General features: G+C 35.8%; 5 protein-coding genes and 2 long non-coding RNA genes across 8 annotated transcripts; 4 read left to right on the top strand and 3 right to left on the bottom strand.

The window, feature by feature from the left end:
• Window positions 1–98: 98 nt before the first annotated feature.
• On the top strand, window positions 99–1,410 carry LOC103845355 (ubiquitin-conjugating enzyme E2 7). Its single transcript, XM_009122190.3, has 6 exons — window positions 99–308; window positions 395–497; window positions 589–686; window positions 759–859; window positions 940–1,017; window positions 1,104–1,410. The coding sequence occupies exons 1-6, from the start codon at window positions 263–265 to the stop codon at window positions 1,179–1,181; spliced, it is 504 nt and encodes a 167-aa protein (XP_009120438.1). The 5' UTR covers window positions 99–262; the 3' UTR covers window positions 1,182–1,410.
• Window positions 1,411–1,590: 180 nt separating this feature from the next.
• LOC103846159 (pumilio homolog 18) lies at window positions 1,591–3,962 on the top strand. The gene has a single exon (XM_009123066.3). The coding sequence runs from the start codon at window positions 2,545–2,547 to the stop codon at window positions 3,904–3,906; it is 1,362 nt and encodes a 453-aa protein (XP_009121314.2). The 5' UTR covers window positions 1,591–2,544; the 3' UTR covers window positions 3,907–3,962.
• A 79-nt stretch (window positions 3,963–4,041) lies between these two features.
• On the bottom strand, window positions 4,042–9,916 carry LOC103845354 (protein TOC75-3, chloroplastic). Of its 2 annotated transcripts, XM_009122189.3 has the most exons (6): window positions 5,749–9,916; window positions 5,460–5,681; window positions 5,270–5,377; window positions 4,994–5,188; window positions 4,411–4,914; window positions 4,042–4,328 (listed from the first exon to the last, which is right to left on the bottom strand). In XM_009122189.3, the coding sequence occupies exons 1-6, from the start codon at window positions 6,859–6,861 to the stop codon at window positions 4,089–4,091; spliced, it is 2,382 nt and encodes a 793-aa protein (XP_009120437.1). In that variant the 5' UTR covers window positions 6,862–9,916; the 3' UTR covers window positions 4,042–4,088. The 2 variants fall into 2 exon arrangements, with proteins under 2 accessions (XP_009120437.1, XP_033137977.1); XM_033282086.1 differs by having other exon boundaries at window positions 4,994–5,377.
• A 234-nt stretch (window positions 9,917–10,150) lies between these two features.
• LOC103845353 (copper transporter 1) lies at window positions 10,151–11,344 on the bottom strand. The gene has a single exon (XM_009122188.3). It carries the CDS (start codon window positions 10,869–10,871, stop codon window positions 10,380–10,382), a length of 492 nt encoding a protein of 163 aa, XP_009120436.2. The 5' UTR covers window positions 10,872–11,344; the 3' UTR covers window positions 10,151–10,379.
• A 1,660-nt stretch (window positions 11,345–13,004) lies between these two features.
• LOC103845352 lies at window positions 13,005–14,937 on the top strand. The gene is made up of 3 exons (XR_004452494.1): window positions 13,005–13,940; window positions 14,056–14,263; window positions 14,349–14,937. It is a non-coding gene; the product is annotated as an uncharacterized LOC103845352 (long non-coding RNA).
• A 1,848-nt stretch (window positions 14,938–16,785) lies between these two features.
• Window positions 16,786–18,276, bottom strand: LOC117128970. Its single transcript, XR_004452496.1, has 2 exons — window positions 18,152–18,276; window positions 16,786–18,056 (listed from the first exon to the last, which is right to left on the bottom strand). It is a non-coding gene; the product is annotated as an uncharacterized LOC117128970 (long non-coding RNA).
• A 276-nt stretch (window positions 18,277–18,552) lies between these two features.
• LOC103845351 (copper transporter 3) lies at window positions 18,553–19,513 on the top strand. The gene has a single exon (XM_009122186.3). The coding sequence runs from the start codon at window positions 18,806–18,808 to the stop codon at window positions 19,385–19,387; it is 582 nt and encodes a 193-aa protein (XP_009120434.2). The 5' UTR covers window positions 18,553–18,805; the 3' UTR covers window positions 19,388–19,513.
• The last annotated feature ends 3,289 nt before the right edge of the window (window positions 19,514–22,802 follow it).

Here is a 22,802-nt window from a genome sequence, read left to right as displayed (position 1 = left end):
GCACGAACCAAAAATCTATCAAACCAAATCAAAACCGGTCTAAATAGAATTTAGAAAAATACCCGAAGGTAGTAATAATAGAAAGTCCCGAAAGCCTATTGGTCAGAATGGTAAAGAACACAATAGACTGTCCGTAGCTGATCAGACCTCCTTCAATGTGTTCGATCTCATGATGATCTTGAGCATCATCATAGCCTTCTTCTATCTCCCCACATAAAAAAAATCTCTAGAGTTTTCAAGCTCGATCCCATCATCATCATCCATGGCCTCCTCCCAAGCTATCCTTCTCCTTCAGAAACAACTGAAAGGCACGCACGCACGCACAAATCAATCCTTCTCACGGTTCTCTTTCTGATTGCTTTAATTTCTAAATTTTGTTTTTTTTTTGATTCAGATCTATGTAAGCATCCTGTTGATGGATTCTCAGCTGGACTCGTGGACGAGAAGAATATATTCGAGTGGAACGTTACCATCATCGGACCTCCAGATACTCTCTAGTACGCTTTGAGATTAGATCACATTTGAAATCGAATTGCTGTTGATGAATAGATTAAGAGAATGCAATTATTGGTCTGTTGCTTTGTGCAGTGAAGGAGGATTCTTTAACGCTATTATGAGCTTCCCTCAGAATTATCCTAATAGCCCACCAACTGTTAGGTTTACTTCAGATATGTGGCATCCTAATGGTTAGTTGAGGATTCTGAATAGGAGAGACTCTTTTATTTATTTATTTATTTGGGAATCTGTTTGGGTTGCAGTTTATTCTGATGGTCGTGTTTGCATTTCGATTCTGCATCCTCCTGGTGATGATCCAAGTGGTTATGAGCTTGCTAGCGAGCGTTGGACACCTGTTCACACTGTATGTTATCAATGATTTTTGAGATCTTGCTTGATGATTTTTAAGAGTAGTGTTAGTATACTTAAACTGTGTTGTTTCAGGTTGAGAGTATTATGTTGAGTATTATATCTATGCTTTCTGGTCCCAACGATGAGTCTCCTGCAAACGTTGAAGCTGCTGTGAGTTTTTTTTTTCGATTGATTATCTGATTCACTTAGCTTGGAAAATTAAGATCATGTTTTGTTGTGTGTTTGGTCTTGCGTAGAAAGAGTGGCGTGAGAAGAGAGACGAGTTCAAGAAGAAGGTGAGCCGGTGTGTGAGGAAGTCTCAAGAAATGTTATGAGCAACTCCGAGCTTTCTGCATTTCTGATGATATCTCTATGGAGTTTCATCAAAGTTGCGTCATGTTCCCTTATCTGAAAACCCTTCAAAACTGTCCAAACACAACCTGGTTTACATCTTCTTTTTTTTGTTGCGTTCGGAATCCAGATCGTTCTGAAAAGTGTTGTTGAATTCTTGGGAAAACTGGTTATCATAATGATAAAAAAAACACTTTTATTCGTTAAGAATAATGCTTCTTTGTTCATAAACCTTTAATGTCAGAACTCGTTTGCTCTCTTCAGCTCCAAGTGATCTTGAGATGCATTTATACAAGGAATCTGAGTGCAGACAATAGTCTTACTATAAATACATCTTGCCAGTTCTCCATAACTAGCAGATTGGAGAGTGTGACCTTTCCTTTTTTTTTTTTTGTCAAACAAGAGTGTGACCTTTCCATCATTGGGATAATTACTGATGTTAAACAACATATAGCTGAATTTCACTTAAGTTAATTCACACGTAACCAGTCGGAACTAAACAGGATTTTGGGTTCTATGAGCCTATTGATTCGAAGTCCATCTACAAGTTGTCTTCATTTTCGATTCTTGATTTTTTAATTCTACACCGGGCCGGCAATAATTCTTATTTCCTTTTGTATAATGAACTCTTGAAGCTAAAACTATATGGAGTTTTCTTCATAATGGCATTCGAAATTATATTTTGCATTTGTGTAGTGTTTACAAGTTTAGACGACCACCTCTTTGTGTTACAGATAATTTACAAATGTAAGGCCCTAAAAGAAAAACTCAAAGAAGACGAGTGCATGAGTTAGTTTTTCACCAAACTCTGTTTAAATAACTTGGACAGATTGTCCCACTACCATTTTTTTCAAGTATCTTATCAAACCTGAAAATTTTACACAATACTTCTTTGGCTCTTCAAAAGTCTCGACTTTTGTGATGTAAAGAGGTGAAAGGAATGCATTATGTAAAACTGTGTTGGGTTTGTTATAACAAAATGTATATCAATAGCTTCAAGGGACTGTAAAGAATACCAGTTTAAATAATTATATCAGCAGTTAATTTTGCATCTTCTGGACCATCTCATATGAGTATCACACTTTGATTAATCTGAATAAAAAAGCAATCGCAGATAAGGAAACTATTTGTAAACGAAAAAAGGATAATCCATGACGCCGCCAGATAAATTTCCTTTTCCCAAATGTATTAGTATTACTTGCTTTGTAAGTTGTAACTAGGAAAATAAGAACCTAGCTAGTATAAATACACATCGTTACACCACAGATCTCAACACATTCTCTCATTCTCCAGATATCACAGACAGAGTAATATCCATTCGGTAGAATCAGCTAGCGTACTAATACAATGGCAAACAACAATCCCTTTTCCATGTCAACAATGCTCAAATCTTTACAAGATCTCCGTTCCGCCACAGAGAAGGATCCGGCGGTTCCTCCTCCGCCACATGGCGTCACCCCCGCTCCTCCTCCGCCATATGGCCTCACCGCCGCTCCTCCTCCGGGATATGGCGTCACCCCCGCTCCTCCTCCGCCATATGGCGTCGCCCTCGCTCCTCCTCCGGGATATGGCGTCGCCCTCGCTCCTCCTCCGGGATATGGCGTCGCCCCCGCTCCTCCTCCGCCATATGGCGTCGCCCCCGCTCCTCCTCCACCATATGGCGTCACCCTCCCTCCTCCTCCCCCATATGGCGTCGCCCTCTCTCCTCCTCCGCCATATGGCGTCGCCCCCGCTCCTCCTCCGCCATATGGCGTCGCCCACGCTCCTCCTCCGGGATACGCCCCACCGTTCCAGCCATGTGCTTGCGGATTATGCGATGAGTCGCCTTTGCAGTGGATGTTCAACTTAATGACTAGGAGCGAAGAAGAAGATGCTGCGTATCCGTTTAAAGTGTTTATCTCGAACCTAGACAGAAGGGAGCTTCTAGGGGTGGCGTCTCTGCTGACGTCAGATCCCGACTACTTCTTGGAGATCGCAAGAAACAAGAACGGCTCCAACCGCCTTCAGAAACTCGTCGGAAAATCAGATGACGTGGACAACCTAATCTGCGACGCTATCTTGTACCGCTTCCTCCACGTCATGACGGACAAGCACGCGTCCTACGTGGCGACGCGGGGGCTACGAGTGTTCGCCGGGAAGAAGAAAGAGTTCATGTGCGAGGAACTTATCCACCACGCGCTTCTCCTTGCGCGTGACCGACACGGCTGCGTCGCACTCAACGCGATGTTAACCGACTTGGACCATCCTTACTACAGAAACCAGCTGCTGGACATAGTCGCGCACAACGCTCTCCCGCTAAGCAACGACACTTCAGGCAACTTTGTGGTGCAGCACGTGCTTAAACTGAACAATCCGCGAACCATGGGCAACGTGGCTCTCAGCCTACGTGGCCACTGTATTGATCTTTCGTTTAAGAAGTATGGAAGCTACATAGTGGAGCGGCTTTTGGAGGCGGACGAGTCGGTGGCTGTGGTGGTGATGGAGCTTGTGGAGAGCAATGGAGACAGGTTGATGAGGCTGACGAGGAGTGAGTATGGGAATTACGTGGTGAACAAGGCACTGAAAGTCACGCAGAGGAGGAAGACTAGGGTTGATCTGTTTCGAGGTTTGGTGCAGAAGCTCATGCCTTTTCTCACGTTCTTGCGCAAATCTCGTGGAAACAACATTGCAGTGTTCTTGGAGTCGGTTCATCAAACTGAAGTCGCTTAGTTTTTGTCTTAAAGTAGTTAACGAAATCTAGTAGATGTTTTTCTGTTTCCTTTGGGTTTTCTTTGTGTAATGAATAATATGATTTGTTTTCAATAAAATCATTAAAAAAACTATAATGCATCTGTAGTTTAATCTCATAAGGCTAAGATTAGGTTACATGAGTTTTATTTGTAGGTTTAACTTCAATACCTCTCTCCAAACCGGAGAAAAAAAGCGCCGGTTCCACGATTGTGATCTACAGCATACTCAGCACGTACTTGACCGAGTTTCACACCAAAACCATACGATGAGCCATGTCCCATTCTCCTGTAAGCCTCTGTCGGATTCCCTTTCACATCCTTTGAGCTCCCTAAATCGTTACCATGCTCAGCAAATGCATACACATGTGTGTTCTTCACAGGGACTCTAATCTCAGCACTCAACTATAAACCAGCAAAAACACCATTCAGAAACTTTAGGGAATAAAGATAAAAAAAAATGATTTGTATTTTAATGTTTGCTTACCTCGAGAATGTTTCTCGAGGCACCTAGCTCTCCCATGGTGTAGCCACGAACAGAGTGAGGTCCACCAATACCAAAGGCCTCGTAGCTTGGAAGATCACCTACACAGCCACCGTAATGGCCATGGAGGACTAGCACAGGCGGTTGTGGTTTACGGGATCCTTGTTCAACACGCTTAAGCTGAATGAATTTTGTCAAACTTAGTTGGTGGCGGTTGAAGAAAGGGAACTTGTTTCCTATACCCAACCCTTGATCCACCTGAAACACAGTCCTATCTCCAACAATAGCACCATTCACAAACTTGGTCTTGTCTCTGGTTACGTTGGCTTGTAGAAAGGCTACACGATCAATACCAGTGCCACTTAGAGTTGTTGGAGGTCCATCAACACTGGTTCCTCCACTAGGTAATAACCTCACACCATTTGTAGAGATTTCACTGTTTCCATCTCTCGTTGTTATCTCTTCTAAAACAAGTCCATAAGTGGATTTACTCTGCCTGGTGAAGTTCTGCACAAAAAAAAAACAAGGATTATTAAGTTGCTTGTGAGACAAGAAAAACTAGTTGACCATAGGAGACCTTAGTTACCTCGGTAATATTAGCTTTTATACCAACTCGGTCCACCAACAATGGAGGCACTAGTTCCTCAAATCCGGGTCCCCCAGTGAACACTGGGCTGAGCTTCCTGCTGTTGAAGGCGCTCGTTTTGAAGACACGGTTTCTAGGATTGTTAACACCGTCTACATGTGGGTGTACATACTCAAGCTTAAACGCAAGATCATCCTGAGAGAAAAAAAAATGTACAGTTTTGAACCAGATATGTATCAGAATAAAATCATATAGAAACCGAGCGAGTGTACGTACCTCAGGATCTAAGAGGTTGCTAGTGGTCACTGAACCCATGAGAGATCGGTTAAGACCGTGGATGTTTCTATGTTCGAAACTAACAGATCCACCTGGCTGGAGCGAAGCCTAAACAATGGGACATAGAAAACTCAGTGGAAAACTTTATATAAGGTTCGAAATTTACTAGACAAAAAAAATGCATATATACCAACGAAGGAGCTCCTCCAGGTCCAGGAACAATACTCCACTCTGTACTGACTTCTGCTGATTTCCGATCTGCCTCCCTAAGCTTGATCTCAACAACAACACCTCCTTCGTTCTTCTCATCAGGACGTGGATTGATCTCGACGTTAGAGAACAAGTTTAAAGAAAAAATGTTCTTCACAGCTTGGTTCGCAGCTTCCATGTTGAGCGCATTACCTGGACGAAGCTATAAACACAATAATACCATTAACCAAAATGTTCAAACATTGGAGAATTGAGTAAAGATACAATACCTGTTTGGGAATTTCTCTGTGGATGATAGGAATCTGTGTGTGACCTTCAACGACATAACCAAGCTTGTCTTGAAACTGGATAACAAGCCTTGTTATGTCTCCTTCCGAAACTTCACATACAAGTTCCTTGCTGTTCAAGTTCCCAAAGTTGGTAACATTAGCATACGGATACCCATTGTCATGATACCATTTCAAAACTTTATCACCAATCCTCCGCAGAAGCCTCGCACTAACATTCGTCTGGTCTCTAAGCATAAGCATCATCTCTCTTTGAACTGGTCCTGGAAGCAAACAAGGTCTCGCCTTCTCGATCCTCCGTTTGTATTCTTTATCCTGCTTCCTCATGTACTCAATCATCTCTCTGTCCGTCATGTCTGAGTCAGGAGCTATCGGGTTAGGTTGTGTCATTAGCCCGATGTTGATGCAACGGAACCTCTCCGCGTTTTTCCACGTGCTCTCAAGGAAAGAGAATGTGAGACCTAGGGCTCCGTCAGGTTTCGTGTTCCCCAAGAGATCGACTTTTTCGAACATCCCCGAAGTAGTTAGGGTTTCTAGCTCATTCTGAAGTTGAGCTTTTGTGTAGACTTTTCCTGGATGAATCGGTACCATCTCGGAGAAGGAATCTTCTGCGGAGGCGGTGGTTTTGCTCCGCCGGTCAAAGAAGAGAACGTCGGAGATTTTGTACTTTTTCAAACCACTGAGTTTGTTCAGCTGAACCACAATGTTCGCCGGTAATCCGTGAGAATCCCACTCCGGTGAGTGTTCCTCGGCTGCGACGGCCACTGGAGTCGCCAGAGAGAACAAGTCCCTCCATAAGCCACCATCTCCTCCACCTCTGCCTCCTCCTCCTCCTCCGCCGCTGGACGAAATCGAGCCGAAGAAAAGAGACTTCCCCAACGATTGAAGGAGATGGCCCCTAGACGAAGGCTCCGTGTTCCGGTTAGGTGAGCTGCAGCAACATCTAAGAGATGGGAAGCGAGGGGAAGGAGCTTTGTAGCGGAGTTCGTAAGAGGAAGAAGGAGCGGAATATTTACTGCTAGTGGAGAGATGACAACCGGTGGTCGTAACCGCCGGTAGCGTGGTAAGCTGTCCGTTGATAGCGAATGTTGTCATGGTGGAGAGGAGAGAGAAGGTTTTGACTTGCTGGGAAAGCTATTGACCTCTTGGTGAAACAGTTGTGTATTACATATATTGTTAGCAATTTAGCATATATCTTGGATCAGACAAAAGTAATTTGGGTCATAAATTTATTTAATTAAAGGAAAAATTCTATAAAAATATCCCAACATAAATTTTGTTAAGTTTTTTAATACCCAAACTTTTTCAATACATACTTTAATACTCTTACTAATTATTTTTTCCATTTTAATATACAAAATTTTAAAACGGTGTCTATTTTAATACTCAAACTTTGTTTATTTTAATTAAAAAAGTTAATAAGTTTCAAACGAAATTTTTAAAAATCTATAAAATTCACAAAACAATCTTAAAATTTTTAGCTTTATTTTAAATTATAGGAAATAAAGTAAATAAATTGCGGAGAAAATTTTAAATTTAGAAAAACTTTATTTTGAAGGAAAAATAAATAAATTTGTGTTCTATTTCCAAAAATAAACTAAATTTGATATTTAAAACTTTTATTATAAAATTTAAGGTTATCCAAAATTGAATTACTTTTGTTTCTAATACTTAAAATAAAACCAGAATTTTTTAAGATTTTTTGTGAATTTTAGAGATTTTTTAAATTTTCGTTTGAAACTTATTAACTTTTTTGATTAAAATAAACAAAGTTTAGGAATTAAAATGCGTACAGTTTTAAAAGTTTGTGTACTAAAATGAGTAAAATAATTAGTTAGTGTATTAAATTGTAGCGAAAAAATTGGATATTAAAAAGCTTAACAACAATTTTTAAAGTTTGTGTATTAAAATAGGTAAAATAATTATTTTTATTTAATGTGTTAATTATTAGAAAATATGTACCTAGAATAGGTTCTTTTTTTTTGAAAAAACTATTCAGTCATTAAATATTAAAATATAATAAAATTACCAAACCAAAAAAATTGAATATATTTTTTTGTAGTTTTTGTTCTCTATCCTCTTTCTCTCGAAGTTTATCACCATCTCGATTACTTCTTTATAAAGTGATCTCCTACCATTTCTATTGATGTTATACTATATATGTGTGAAGGTTTCATATCAATATAACAATAGAAATCACTAATATAGTTAATTTAATAATTTTCTGTTAATTTTCTGTTCCTTTTTTTTTATGGTCCGATGCTTTTTTTGCCCACTTACGATCCGACTCCAATTGGACGATTTCAGAAACGCATATAACGTACTCCCTCTCTCTCTTCTTAAAAGATCCATATTCTAGAGAAAATTTTTGTTTCAAAAAGATACATATTTTATATTTTTAATGTAATTTTTGTCAACTAATAATGAGAAATTGTGAAGTTCAAGAACATTAATTGCATTTTTTAAAATCTTATTGGTTTAAAAATATAGGAAATATAAAATTGCAAAAAAACTATGCATTTATAGCTAAGTTTAAATATATTTTATTAAAAAGTATGAAAATTCTAAAATATAAATCTTTTAGAAACGGATAGAGTATTTATTTATAGATCGTTTAATGTTGATGCAGGCCCGTGGGTTTCATCTCTATTCTCTCTCATGTGAGAACCACTTCTGCCCCGATGAATCATCTAGATGATCTGAGTTCGAATTAGCTCGTTTAACTCATCAACGTCTATGGCAGTATATCCTCTTCCTTTGAGACTTCTCTCTGTCTGTCTCTCCCTACTGCAAATCGGCTTAAAGTTACCCGAGTCAATCATGTGGCTCTATGTTTGTTTTGATTCCGCTGTTTCGACTCTTGATTGTTTCCCAACGATTAGAGCTTAACGGTGTGTGAAAGACTGGTGTTGGGTTCTCCAATCCAGGCCAGGGTATTGGTTTAAAGTTCGAATGAGTCAATTGGGCTTCAATTGGTGATGGGACTTGGTGGATGTGTGGTCATCCCGATGCTTTGGAGGTTCCTTGGCCTTTTATAGCAGACTAATCTTCATCTTCTATGCAGGAACTGAAGACTTGATTTGTTTGATTATGTTAGACATTGCAGCCAGTGTTATTAGGATGCATCTTGCTTACTGGCTACAAGTTGTGGGTTCGTGCATCTGGAGCCAGGTGGTTCTAGTGGCTCGGGCTTCTTTGTAAGTCTGGTGCCCTTCTCCCACTCGACTCTAGAGTTTAATGTCACTCAAGAATACGAGTTTGAAGAGATCATCAAAGACAATCTCTGCTGCTTGGCGATGACATGAAAGAATCAGTATCCAAAGTAAATTTTTAAGCTTTAAAAAAAGCTTAGAATAATGTAAATCGGTATTCGAGGCAATGAGGTAAAAGAAACTATTTTACATGTTTTTTTCTAAGCTTTTTTAAGCAAAAGAAGACTAATTTACATACTCTTGAGTTTTCCGACAGCTTGATCAATGCATTTTTGGAGCTGGGGAAAATATAGGACATAGTTTTTTGGTAGTATCTGTTGGCATACATTTTTTTCCAAAATCGTCTTAATTATCTTGGGGACTGTGAATAAAGTATTGATAATAATATTCTAGTAGACTACAGAACAACTGGACTTCGTCAAGCATTGTGTTTATGTGATAAAGACAAATATGTAGACAATTCTTTATTATATTAAAGATAATATTTATATCGAGATCTAATTTGTTCGAAGATTTGTGTGGGTAGGAGGAGAGTTTAAACAGTGGTGAGAGTACGAATAGTGGATTGTTTTCACATTGATTGGCAACGAGGGAATGTAAAAAAACTCTTCTAAAGCCACACAACACTTCGGAGTAAAAACGACTTTGGTACATTCCTAACAAGTCGATGACCATATTCACGTGGCCCATTCATCAACTCAGATTCTAATCTTGCTATAGTTTTGACCGGACAAAAACTGATCTGTTTTTACCCTTTTTTTTAAAGAATGGGAAAAAAAGAGCAAATTACCACATCTGCAAGTTATTGCCTACCACCAACTATGAGAAGAGGCAATAAAAAACTTATTATAGCTAACAGAAATAAATTCAAAATGGGTTAGAATTTATAAGGATTCAGACACATTACAATAGAGATACTTAGTGAAAAGGATTAAAAGAGTTTAAAGTAAGACGAAATACAGTATGCTAATCTAAAGTTGCAGATGAATACGAATCTGATTATTGTACGAGGGAGAAAAACACATGTATATAAACACAAGTTTCACCTCAAGATAAAACTATATTATTTTTTAAAAATGATTATACTCGCGCTGCATAAGCAATCTAGTATATATAATACTGTTCATAGCAGTGTTATAGTAAGATAAGAAAGTTGAATATGAACTCTCAGAGAAAACAAACCGGTGTCCAAACTTAGCAAATTGATATATTCAGCTGTCGCCATTAATCATATTAACAAGAAGGAATTAAAAATTGTAAAGCAAAACAAATAGAAAATATAAAATTGTAATAGCAAAACAAATATTCCTCACATTAACCTCAAGAACAATCAAGAAAACTACAACCCCTAGATCTTTGATTAAAAATATAAGTATGCATCAGTCGGTACATATATGAAAATTAACAAGCACAACCTGAGGCAGGAGGATCGTTAGTTTTCTGGTCGCCGGAGGGATTTCTGAAAGTTCGGCTTCCGAACAACATGAAACCGATGGCATGACCGGCGAGGGCGGCTAGAAACACGCCGGCGTTGAACGACATGACGGCGAGCATGACTAGATAAGCGAGGCCAGTGCGGAGGGTGTACACGGCGGTTTGGACGAGTCCGGAGGCGGGGTTAGCGGAATCTCCGGTGGTGCCACGGAGGAGAGAGGAGTGAGCAAGCCATTCAGTGATGACGGCGAGGAAGAAGACAAAGATGAGACAAAGAGCATACATGCCGGAGCTTGTTCCCGGCCAACCGGAGAAGAGAACCTCCGTGTTCTTGCCCCAAAAGAAAGTCATGTGCATCATCATCATCTTGTGATGTCCTCCTCCTCCGTTCATCGATCCATTGTTCATCATGGATGGTGTTGATGGTGGAGGCATGTCATGCATGTTACCATGATCCATGCTTTCTTTGTTATTTGCTCTATTGTAATGGTGCTTTGAGAGGAGAATGAATAACAATGTTACAAGAGGGCTGGCTTGATATTTATTGATATACGCGTTTATTGAGATTCCTCTTTTGTTTGGGTTTGTGTGGAGATAAGAGTAACGATATTATAGTACTACAGTACAACTTGTTTTTTGACTTTTCAAACTTTGTATCGTACAAAAAGAGGAAATTATTGACAGTACAAAATTTTAATTTTAATTATTTACTATATTTGGTTTGGAATTACAGGCAGTGTATCATAATCTTATAGAAATATTTTACCATTCTTGGAATTTTCAATATTTGCTAAATCAATTTTGTGATTCGGATAGTATAGCGTACACGTAAACCAACCATACAAAAGAAGATAGTAGTATGATGCGAGATCTCATATAAAAGGGACCCGAATGGACCTTTTCAGTTAATGAACTGTAAACATTTCCGTTGACGAAACTCATTGATGCAGACGGTGACGTCTAAATACCGCTTCGGGGTTATTCGCATAACTAATTTACGTAACTAATTTACATTTTCAAGGAAGCAACTTTTGTATGACTAGACTATCTTTTGAAATACTACTGGCGTGAGTTGTTAATCACTATCGTCTGTCGAAACCCATAATCCAATAGTTAGTTTTTTTTTGTTGATCAAATCCAATAGTTTGATTAAAGTTTTCTTAATACTTCTACACTAAAATTGTAGGTTTCAAATTTATTAAAGTTTTCTTAATACTTCTACACTAAAATTGTAGGTTTCAAATTTTAGAGAATGTGGTTTATTATAAATTATCTTTTCTATTAAAACAGAATTACCTTGTAGAAATAACTTTTTATTCATCCTAATAATTACAATTTGTGCCAATAAATTAACAACCATTAATTACTTAACCATAAATTTAGGCATGGGCATTCGGGGTCCCAAACGGGTTTCGGTTTTATCCAATCGGGTTTCGGTTTTTTGGGTTTATCAAAATCAGCCCCATTAGGATTATATGAAAGTTCGGTTCGGGACCGGTTCGGGTTCTATCGGGTTCGGGTCGGGGTTAGTTAATCTTCAAAGAACCGGTACAACCCAATATACTTTCGGGTTTGGGTTCCAATCGGTTTTTAGGTTTAAAAGTATCTGATTGTTACCTATTTTATAACCAAAACATGAGCAAAATCGGTTCTTCAGTTTTAAAATACCTGATTTGTACCTATTTTGTAACCAAAACTTAAGTAAAATCGATTCAAAAATAAGGAACATCAACCGTGATCATTCAAAATCAAACGAAAAGTAAACATATTTATTGATAAAAAGAAAACCAAATAAATAAAAGCATAAAATGAAAACCAAGTTCTCATTGAAATGAGAAACATTGTTTAACGAAAACAAAATCAAAATCTAAATACTTCAAGATTCTCTAACGAAAACAAAATCAAAATTATTCTTTAACGAAAACAAAATCAAAATTATTCTTTAATCATATTATTCTCTAACCAAATTTTACAATAAAATTAAACATAATTATTCAAAATGTAACATACAAAATTCATATGTTATATTTTCATTTCATATATAAATAGAAATATAAATTTCTATTAAAACATATAAAGTTATTTTCAAGGGAAATTGCCACAAATATCATATTTACAGTACCACTTTTTATGTTTACACTAACCACTTTTACCCTCATTTTAATGAAAAGTAAAATACAATTATACCCTTAGTGTTAACTAATCTAGACTTAGGGTTTAGAGTTGAGGAGTGGGATAGGGTTTTTGGAATGTGAAATTTATGATTCTAATAAATATATAAATACTTAAAAAATATATAAAAAATTTTAAAAAATAGTTTCAAACATAATTTTCGTTTTTCAAAAAGAAATTTGGAAAAAAAAAAATCGAAAAGAAAAATTCGAATTTTTTTTTTTATAAAAAAGTTCGAATTTGAAAAATTATAATTCGAAAACATAAAAAAATTTACATTTTTTTATTTTTTTATTTTTTTATTTTTTTTTAATTTTTTTTTAATTTTTTTTATTTAAATAATAATTTATTATATATATAAATAACAAGGGCATAAGAATCTTTTGTCACTTAATGAATAAGGTGTTTTTGAAAATATCTCATTAGTAGTGGTAAAAATGAAAAGTGGTATCATAAAAGTGGTAAACATGTAATTTCCCATATTTTCAAATATATGTTAAATAATTCGATGATTAATATATTTTACACAGATTTATTTGAATTATAAGAATACCACAAATAAATTTCAATTTAATATTTTCTTCAAAAATAAACATAGAAGTGGAGTTTATTTGGAATATAAAAAAATTAGAGATATAACTATCTATCTTATTAAGTACATTTTATTTAGGGCAATTCTCTTAAATAGCACTTAAATTCTTAAGTATTTATTTTGAAACTTTAAGTATTTATTTTTATTTTTAAAAAAATTTGAAATCCTATCCCCAAAACCCTACTCCTTAACTCTAAACCCTAAGTCTAGACTAGTTAACCCTAAGATGAAAATGTATTTTTATCATTTAATACAATTTATTTTGGTCATTTTCTTCTTTGAAAGCTACTTTTATGACAAAAATTTAAAAACGATTATCATAGGAAATTTCTCTTTTATTTGACATAATATATTTTATCTTATTAATCTAACCTATACTAAAAGGAGCATATACTGATCAGAGAGCCTGTCCACGTAGGACATTAAAATCATCCAATCAGGAGAGTCGTTTTTGACACGTCAGCAAGACCTTAGAAATGTGGACTTCGTTTTTTTTTAATCTGATTTCTTCTATGGGCTTTTTATGTTTTCTCTATCAAAGCCCAGATGTCATCAGGGTTTTCTTTTTTTTTTTTTCACGATCAGAAGAGTGTCGCGTGACTCTTCACATCTCACCACCTCCGGCAGTGTCTCTGTAACGGCCTGAGTTTTTGTCACCTGAATACATTAATCCATTCATTTACGTCTTATAAATCACTCATCCCACTCTCTCGAATTAAATCGACCATATTCTTCGTGTCGACATGCTCCTCCTTGACGAGCAGGTAACTACGGTGAGAAACCACCGTGATTTATTAGTTTTGTACGTATTTAACAATTTTGATAGTCCGATCATATTATTGGTTTGTCAAACCGATGAACCTAAGCATTGATTCTCAGGTTACAGAGAGCTGCTCACTTAGGATTGAATCAGCGCGAGGATGTCATCGACGTTTATACGAAGGGGCTTGATATCGATCCAAACAAATTATGTTTGGCAGACGCTCAAGGCTTTGCGTCGAGTCCACACACCATCTTGAATCCGTTTGGGGATGGTTCCAATGGCTAGAGATGTCGGAGAAACTAACGGCTGAATATTCAGCTAGAGGTTTTTTTTTTACACAGCCTGATTTCGTTAAAAATTGGTAGATGGTGATGCAACCTCTTAGAGATTTGTTGAATGTTCATTTTAGGACTCAGGCGGGTGAAGCAGCGGCGGATCAGGAGGATAAGATGGTTGTGCCTCCAAGGAAGGAGCATGGAGTACAGAAGAAATAAGACCCGGAGCATGAACCTGGGTCGAACTTTGGAGAAGAAAAGGTAAAGCTTTAAACAAGAATGGGGAATTTTACATACAAGGACGTCGAAACAATATCAGGAATTACTCAGCCATGGAAACTGATGATGAATAAATCTCTTTATCACAAATCGTGCTGCTGTTCATCTGGAGATGGCAAAGGTATAATATTTATGTATATGTGTATAGTTTTCTCTATATTAGTCTACAGTTTTTATGTGATTTACTTGGTACGTGGTTGAGTCTAAATGTGTTCATGTTTGATTCAGTATTATGAGTGAATCAATATATAGTTTTTATGTATATTAGTCTATATTGATTTGTTTGGTACATGGTTGAGTGTTAATATGATCATGTTTGAATCAGTAGGATGAGTGAAGGTATAGTTTCATTGATGCCACTGAATATGCCAGTGAGATGCAATTAACTCAGGTAGCTAGCTTAATTTTTACTGTATTTGGTTGATGATTCGTGTTTTTGTTGGTTCACAGGTGGAGATTAAGAATTTGAATGTGCTTTAACCGATTACCAACAGGGCCAATCCAACCAGATAATGGGAGAAGTAACTCAGGTAGCTAGCTAATTTTTCTTGCATAACGTCACCTTTGATTTAAAATTTGGAAATGAATATTAGTACCCCACATCGTTTATATAGAGAATTGTCTTTATGCTTGAGTGTATTTGATGCCCTAGCTGTTCTGCTTGATGAGAAATTAGCAAGATCAGGTGTGACCAAAGGTGGCCTGTGGCCGTATCGACAAACGCTAGCCTCGAGTTAGTTGGAGTTAAAAAAAGATCTCTTAAGTCCCACACGTTTGTATCTCAGTTGAATATTTTACATTGTTTTACTCTGTGTAATTCCATGTCTGTTTTTCGTAAATGCAACCTCTGGAACACATTTTTATTTTACCCATAAATGTGATGCTAGACAAAGTTACTTGAAACGCAAGGCCTATATCATATTTTTGGTTTGTTAACCCTCTTCACTAAATCGTTTAACATCTGAGTGCACTGACTATTGTTTGTTATTGTTCATGGGCAGGGAGCTAATGGCTTGCCTGGTGCTGGAGCTGATAAGACAAGCCTCTCTCCTGTTGTGAAGAGAGTTGTGCAACAAACACAAAAGGCTGTACTGTTGATGGTGTGGTCGAGAAAGGGAACAGCTAGGACAGATCCACCAACTGACCTCCTGTTGATGCCAGAAACACTGGAAGAAGAACCAGCTCTGGAGGATTGTCACTCCGCTAAGAAGACCTGCATAAGACTGAAGTCTGACCTAAGGAGTAAATGAATTTGCGTTAAAACTTCTCATTCTCAACCTTTTTTATTTGAGTTTTTCTTCTTCTAAGTTTTAGTTTATTTCTTTAATCAACAAAAGTTTTAGTTAATTTCATGGGAAGTCTACTTTATCAGGTTATTAATTAAATAAATAAAAAACAATTTCACTTTCAAATTTGTGTACCTTTGAGAATTGATTTAAGAGGTTAACCTTAAGCTCCATTATACCAATGGTAAAAACTATCTTATAATCAGGAAAAATAAACCTTTATATATATGAATGCCACCATTGAAACATCGCCTCATCTCTAAAAACAGTTTCAAGGAGATACATCCCAAAAACTTGCGGCCAAAAAAGTGACAGCCACAAAGGTAGTTATTGTGAGAAGCAGTTGACTCTGAATTGATTGATTATGTACATTCTTTAAGAACACAACAAAGTCAGGGACTCAGAGTTTCTACATGAAACAAGAATAATATAACCCCAAAACTGGATTTAAGTTTGCTTTATCGACTTAGTATTGCAGATCATTGTCAATAAATTCTTTCAGCTACAACCAAAACATAATAATAAAAAATGTTAAGCCTCCAAATAAAAACATAAAAGATTTTAAAATTTAGGCAATGATATATTGATGAGCGGACCATTATCCTTTACAACAAGGTTATCTTTACAATACAACTATTTATCACTAATCCTCAAGTAAACAATCTCATTATACCTACCACACCGATTTAAATAAACAAGATTAAAGAGTCTCCGAATTAGAAAATGATTTTACTAAATACATATTCAACAAATTATAATAAATTTGATTTATTAATGTAGACCAAATATTTTACATAAGTGATTTTTAAATATTACAGAAGTCATTTTTAACTAAAATAATAAACTTACCCTTTTATAAATTGAAAATCTAATATAAACATCATTTGTTGCTACGTAATATGTACTAATTATTATTTATGACATTTTTGAAACTATTTTTATATTATTTTAAAAAATTAAATTTTATAATTTTCACACTATATTTGATTTTCAATGATTTGGCTTGGAGTTGGTGTATTAATTTATTATTGTGAAAAAATTAGTTATTGTAATAATATGAAATTATTACTTTATATTTTTTCAACTATATGAAATTAGTTATTGAAAAATATGATACTCTTGGAAAAAATGTAGCTATTCTTACTTTATATTTTTTCAACTATATGAAATTGAAATAGAAATCAAATAAAAAATATAAATCATTTTATTTTTCTTAATTTTTTATTTAATAATTTTGCGTTCTCTAACAAAAATATTGTTAGTGGTTTTTTCAACTCAATCCAACAAAATAAAATTTACAATATGCGAGGACTAATAAACAAGAAGCCGAGAACTTCTAAAGACAATATGTGAGGGCTAATAAACAAGGCAATGAAGAACATGATTATGATTAGTTCACTCAAGTACAAGCCAAATCATAAGTTGGAAGAGTTATTAAGAAGATGGTTTGAAGTAACAACTTATGAGATTTACATCTATAGAACAGTTTTTCAGTTCTTAAAAATGTCTGATTTTTACATAACATTCTTTTGATAGTTAAAAAAATGATCTTAGGATAAAATATATTATATTTATTATTTTTAATATAAAATAAAGTTTCAATGTTTTATAAAATTAAAATATATTTAAATATAAATAGTTTTAATGTAAACTCATCCGCCCGTAGGGCGGGCCAATCCCTAGTATACATAAACATAATAATTAGTGTTCTAATTTGTAGATTAATAAATCAAAAATGGTTACTGCAGTTAAAAATTATTAATTGAAGAATATATTATATAATATTTTATTTTATTGATATTATATCCAATCACAATATGAAAAATCAGTGAATTATAGACAATTAAAAACCGTCGATCTATAATAAATGTTATATATTACAAATTAAACACATCAATATGGATGTATGTTTGTGCAACCATTATATTTTTATGTTGTGGTTACACGCTTTGAGGGTAACTATGCTTAACGGGCCAACCTTCTAAACGTATCAACCCCAAATACAAATCTCTCTTGCGTTCGAGCCCATCCAAAACCACAACTAAAGCGTAAAAAAAAAGGGAGATGACAGGTGTCATGTTCTCCTTGCAGTATGTGTTGATGGAAGATGGCAAGCTCCTGTGTCCTCCTAATCTCATACAAAACGACGCCACTGAAACTCGATCAGAGATGCTTCATAACGATTCGTCTTATACACCATTCTAGAAGATCAAACGACGCGATCGAAACCCAACGAATAGTTTTCTCACGTCAACTACTGCATCTCAAGCTTTTGAACTGCGTAGAACAAAGAACATGATTAAAGATTAAGCCAAAAAATGAATAATGGGATGAACCCTAAATTCCAGGGAAACGCAGATTGAGAAGCTTACGTCATTATCGGGCTGAGTTTCATGAGAGAACACAAAGCCACACACACGTAAAGCAGCCCACTATGGTTGCTTCCGTTGATTAAAGGCAACGTATAATTAAAGTGGACAGATGTTGCACTCTCCTGACACAAATTAGTGACGTGGCTTGATAAGAAGTGTTATTTTAAAACCCACCTGGCTCAATTGCTCCTGCTGAAATAAAACTGATTTTGTTTCAACACGACAGAGTTTATTTTAAAATATGACTAAGCTAAAGAAAGTACGATATATATTATAACTAAAAATCTTTAAAATGAATTTATACCATGGTGTATAAAAAACTATATGGAAATGTTTTTGAGATTATGTAATTTTATTAGAGTTATTTTTTATTTTTGAAACTAATTTAGAGTTATTTATTTAAAGAACATATCTGCTCCAACGGTAAAGCTACAAACAAGACGAAATGCACCAAGTCTCAAAGAACATAATATTCTAGATCTCCCTATCTTTTGGTTTTACTTCTTCAAATTTCATTTCTGACTTGAAAAAGGTTGAAGAAAACAATCTCAACTAAATATCTTTTTTTTTGGTCAAACTAAATATCTTTTTTCACTTAACTATCTTTAAAGTACAACTTTAATATAAACAAGATTATCGCATAGTTGTTTTGAAATGTACATTGTACTACACACCAAACTCCAACCCAAACACAAAACTATTATAAATAAACCCACACACACGCATACAAGAAGGAAACCCTTACATCAGTTAATAACATCTCTAAACAATATGAACGACATGATGGGTGGATCTTCTCATGCCGCTCCGGCACCTTCACCGTCGGCGTTTTTCCAACATCGCCGCCGTCATCACGGTGGCATGATGCACATGACCTTCTTCTGGGGGAAAAACACGGAGGTTCTATTCGACGGATGGCCAGGGACCAGTCTGACCATGTATTGGGTCTGCCTAGCCTCCATTTTCGTCGCTTCCGCATTGTCGGAGTGGATTTCGCGATGCGGGGTCATGAAAGCCGGTCCAGCTAGCTTTGGTGGCGGGCTAGTCCAGACGTTATTTTACACTGTGAGAGCTGGTTTGTCTTATTTGATCATGCTGGCCGTGATGTCATTCAATGGAGGAGTCTTCTTGGCTGCAATGGCTGGTTTTGGATTAGGGTTTATGATTTTTGGAAGTAGGTCTTTTAAGGACACTGGAAGTAATAACAATCACACCGAAATTCAGTCACATTGTTGATTGATTCTTTGTAGGCTTTCTTTTTTTCCCGTTTAAATAATAATAACGAAAAACAAATTATTTCAATATTTAAAGATTTCGTTTTTTTTTGTGTCTAAAGATATAATTGGATTTTGTTTACGGTCATGTTGATTCAATAAGTTAAACAAACGTTGATTCAAGTCCTATTATTTTCTGTATTTATTTATATTAACTTTGTTACATTTTGGGTTAACTAATGTATACGTATGCCTGTTTCATGAATTCAGAGGCTGACGAAGAAGCTTCGATTGGTAAGAATTCAAAATAATCTTCGAATGAAAATTAGTTAGAAGTTTCGATATTATTTTCCAGTTTATTATCTGTAATCTAAAATTTCCGTTTGTTTTGATTTTATCAGTACCGAAATAGCAAATATATCATGTTCAAAAGAATCAAATATATATTATGTAAATATTTAAGTCAAAGTGATTTGGATCTATATAAGCCAGAAAAGATGCCATGGGCCTAGAGGCTAGAGGAATATAGAATTGGTTTGGGCCCTTTGGGGCAATTTTCCTTGAAGTGCGTAGTAGTTTTTTTTTATCAAAAAAAAAATTCTTGAATGAAAATTCTTGCGTAGTAGTTTTCTTAGATGAAAATATATTAAGGTAATATTCTTGAGCAAAATATTAAGGTAAGATAAGTCTATCAAATATAGAAGGAATTTCTTTGATTTTTCATTTTGTGAGGTTGAATGCGCATATAGGGGGATACTAGCAAGTTTTTGATTTTTTTGGTTGGAATTGTTTGCGTTAGAAAGATTGTGTTTATGTGTCTACCCGTGGGTTTATAAAAGGGAAATTGGGTTGTATAACCATCAAACAAATTATAATTCAATGGCTAACCAAAAAACCTACATCACCTATACACTTTCCTTCTTATATATAATATTGCCATATTGCCCTCAGATACAACCGGTTGAAATCTGCAAAAAAAATAAAGAAAAATCTAACCTATATTAAAAGGGATATATGAGCATCAGCCAGCCTATCCACGTAGGATTAGAAATTCAAGCCAATCAGATTGTGTTAAGATGCCATGTCACCTTAGTAAAAAAAAAACCCAACTTTACGATGGCCATTCCTTCTTCTTCTTGACGCCTTTCCAGTGTCTCTATCCAACTTCTCAGCAGTTCCAAGTTTTCTTCCATGATCTGCCATTAATTTGTCCTATTATTGCTTTTTCAAAACAATAGTATTAACATCACGAAACTGATTGGTTGTATCCAATAATATAATTTTTTTCAAAAAAAAGTTCTATTGAGGGCAACCAAAACTCGGCTTCTGTCGATCTCAGAGATCCAACCCGAAAAGCTGCAGATAGATTTCAAGCAAAGATTCACTGATATCTTCCTAGCTTGCTCTTCCACCTCTTCTGGTACGTATTTCCTGCTTTCCAATTTCTTCATTGCGGTTATTTCTCCACCTTGACCAATTGTGATCACGTTAAATAGGTTGATTTGGAAAGGGATCCCGCTGGTATTGAGGCAAAAGGTCTGCCAACAAAGTCACGCTCGCAACACAGCGATAGAGAAATTGGAGTTTGATCTTATCCAAAGTCTCATATTTTATTGTTCTTCAGGAAGATTGATTTACAGTATTTGATTTTCACTTAATTTTCTTGGTTATACTGGTATTGTTTTTAGTTGGTTCTAAGCTCTGTTTCATGTTGTAATTAATTTTCTGTATTCTTAAAAGCGTTAGAAAGAAAAAGTGTTATTTTTAGCTGCTAGAGCTTCAAGAACAGAGAATCAAATATGGTTAGAATACTTTCTGAACCTAAAGAGGCAAGAGTTGGTATTAGAGAGATTCATTACTTCCAATTCAATCCAGTCCACTTATATCTATAGTAATGGAGACTGGCACTGAGTAAGCAAAAAGAGCTTCAGAAAAGGTACCTACGAACTGATTTTGTTTCACTGCACTTTAAATTTTAGTATTGTATTTTTTCTTCAATGATTTAACCTGTAAAACCTTTTACTTTTGCTGATATTCAGATTCTTGATCTGTGCAAGTGGAACACAAGAGCTGATCTGAGGAACAGAGTCCACTTAGCATTCGATAAGTACACTGAGCCTGGACTGAGGTCATTAGCTGTTGCAAGATGGCTCTACGTGGGAAAACCAAAAATAAGCTCTGGTGGTCCATGTGAATTCATTGGTGTGTTACGTTTGTTTGGTCCTCCGAAACATGATAGTGCATACACCATTAGAAGAGCTTCAGACCTCGGTGTCAACATCCAGATGATCACTGGTTACTATCTGTGTATTTACTTCTCACTTTGGCTTTAATCTTATGGTGTATTGGTTTTCTTATAAGTGACAAACTTGCTATTTCCAGTTAGACTTGATGTATGCTCAGTATGGGATCAAAAATGTATCCATCAGCATCAGCTTCTCTACTTAGCAATCACAAAGACGAAAGCCTAGCTGCTGTTACTGTTGAACAGTTGATTGAGAAAGTTGATGGCCAACATCACAGCACTATTTCATAAAGATATGTTAACACAGTTGACAAGACCCAGTGCGTATAATTTCATAAAGATATGTTAACCACATGTCTACAAGTACTCTAAGTGTATAATATTTTTTTATCAATGAGTATAATTTCATTATCTTTTTATCCTCCCTTACTATTGTATCCTTCTTTGGTTTTGCTTTCAGATTCATCCAGCAAAAGCTAGGAGGTCCTTCAGTTTCTGATTACAAGAAGCTTCAATCCGAGAAGTCTGATCTTCAAATAAAGTACTATGAGGTTTTTGCTAAACATCACGGAACGTTGAGAGAGGTATCCCGTCCTAACTTGAATATAAAAGTTTATTGGTACACCATATATAGTTGATTTGCACATGATTACATGCTTATGTAGTTCCTTATAGTGGCTCTACAATAACTTTCTCCACCACCCATAATCTTAAACATATTGATTCATCTTTGATAAACTGAAACTACTTGGGACCAATGATATCGAGTAGCTAACTCTCTCTGTAGCTAAGATTTTTCATGATTATTATTGATAGGAGCCCATAAAAAAATGTTTAAATGTGTTTGGCATATTATGTGTGTGATTAATGTTGCAGTTAGATGGGAGTGAAAAGCTTGCATTCCCGACCAGCAATTCATTAGCCAAGTGATGATTATGTTGTGAGAGAGGAAGTCACAACTCAGGGTTGAAGTTTTCCAGGAGATCAAAACTCTGCCTCTCTATGGTGACAGAGTAAAGCTTCAGCTCATTCTTGCTGATCTTCTGCGCAACATTGTGAATCATGTCCCGTTTCCAGATAGTTGGGTAGGAATCAAGATCTCATCAAGCCACAAGCTTGCACACGAAAATGATCATATATCCATCTCCAGTTCAGGTATAAACGTCCACTGAAACATGCAACTCAACCATTT

This window comes from Brassica rapa, chromosome A10, assembly GCF_000309985.2.
Source record: "Brassica rapa cultivar Chiifu-401-42 chromosome A10, CAAS_Brap_v3.01, whole genome shotgun sequence".
Taxonomy (NCBI): Eukaryota; Viridiplantae; Streptophyta; class Magnoliopsida; order Brassicales; family Brassicaceae; genus Brassica; species Brassica rapa.
This window is presented reverse-complemented; position numbering and strand designations above follow the sequence as displayed.

Coding starts and splice junctions, on each gene's coding strand:
- LOC103845353 (XM_009122188.3), bottom strand. CDS start 10,871: ATGGATCATGGTAACATGCATGACATGCCTCCACCATCAACACCATCC.
- LOC103845355 (XM_009122190.3), top strand. CDS start 263: ATGGCCTCCTCCCAAGCTATCCTTCTCCTTCAGAAACAACTGAAAG. Junction 687..758: donor AGATATGTGGCATCCTAATG/GTTAGTTGAGGA, acceptor TTTGGGTTGCAG/TTTATTCTGATGGTCGTGTT. Junction 1,018..1,103: donor CTGCAAACGTTGAAGCTGCT/GTGAGTTTTTTT, acceptor GGTCTTGCGTAG/AAAGAGTGGCGTGAGAAGAG.
- LOC103845354 (XM_033282086.1), bottom strand. CDS start 6,861: ATGACAACATTCGCTATCAACGGACAGCTTACCACGCTACCGGCGGTT. Junction 5,682..5,748: donor ACAGAGAAATTCCCAAACAG/GTATTGTATCTT, acceptor TTGTGTTTATAG/CTTCGTCCAGGTAATGCGCT. Junction 4,329..4,410: donor CCTCGAGAAACATTCTCGAG/GTAAGCAAACAT, acceptor GCTGGTTTATAG/TTGAGTGCTGAGATTAGAGT.
- LOC103845351 (XM_009122186.3), top strand. CDS start 18,806: ATGTACATTGTACTACACACCAAACTCCAACCCAAACACAAAACTATT.
- LOC103846159 (XM_009123066.3), top strand. CDS start 2,545: ATGGCAAACAACAATCCCTTTTCCATGTCAACAATGCTCAAATCTTTA.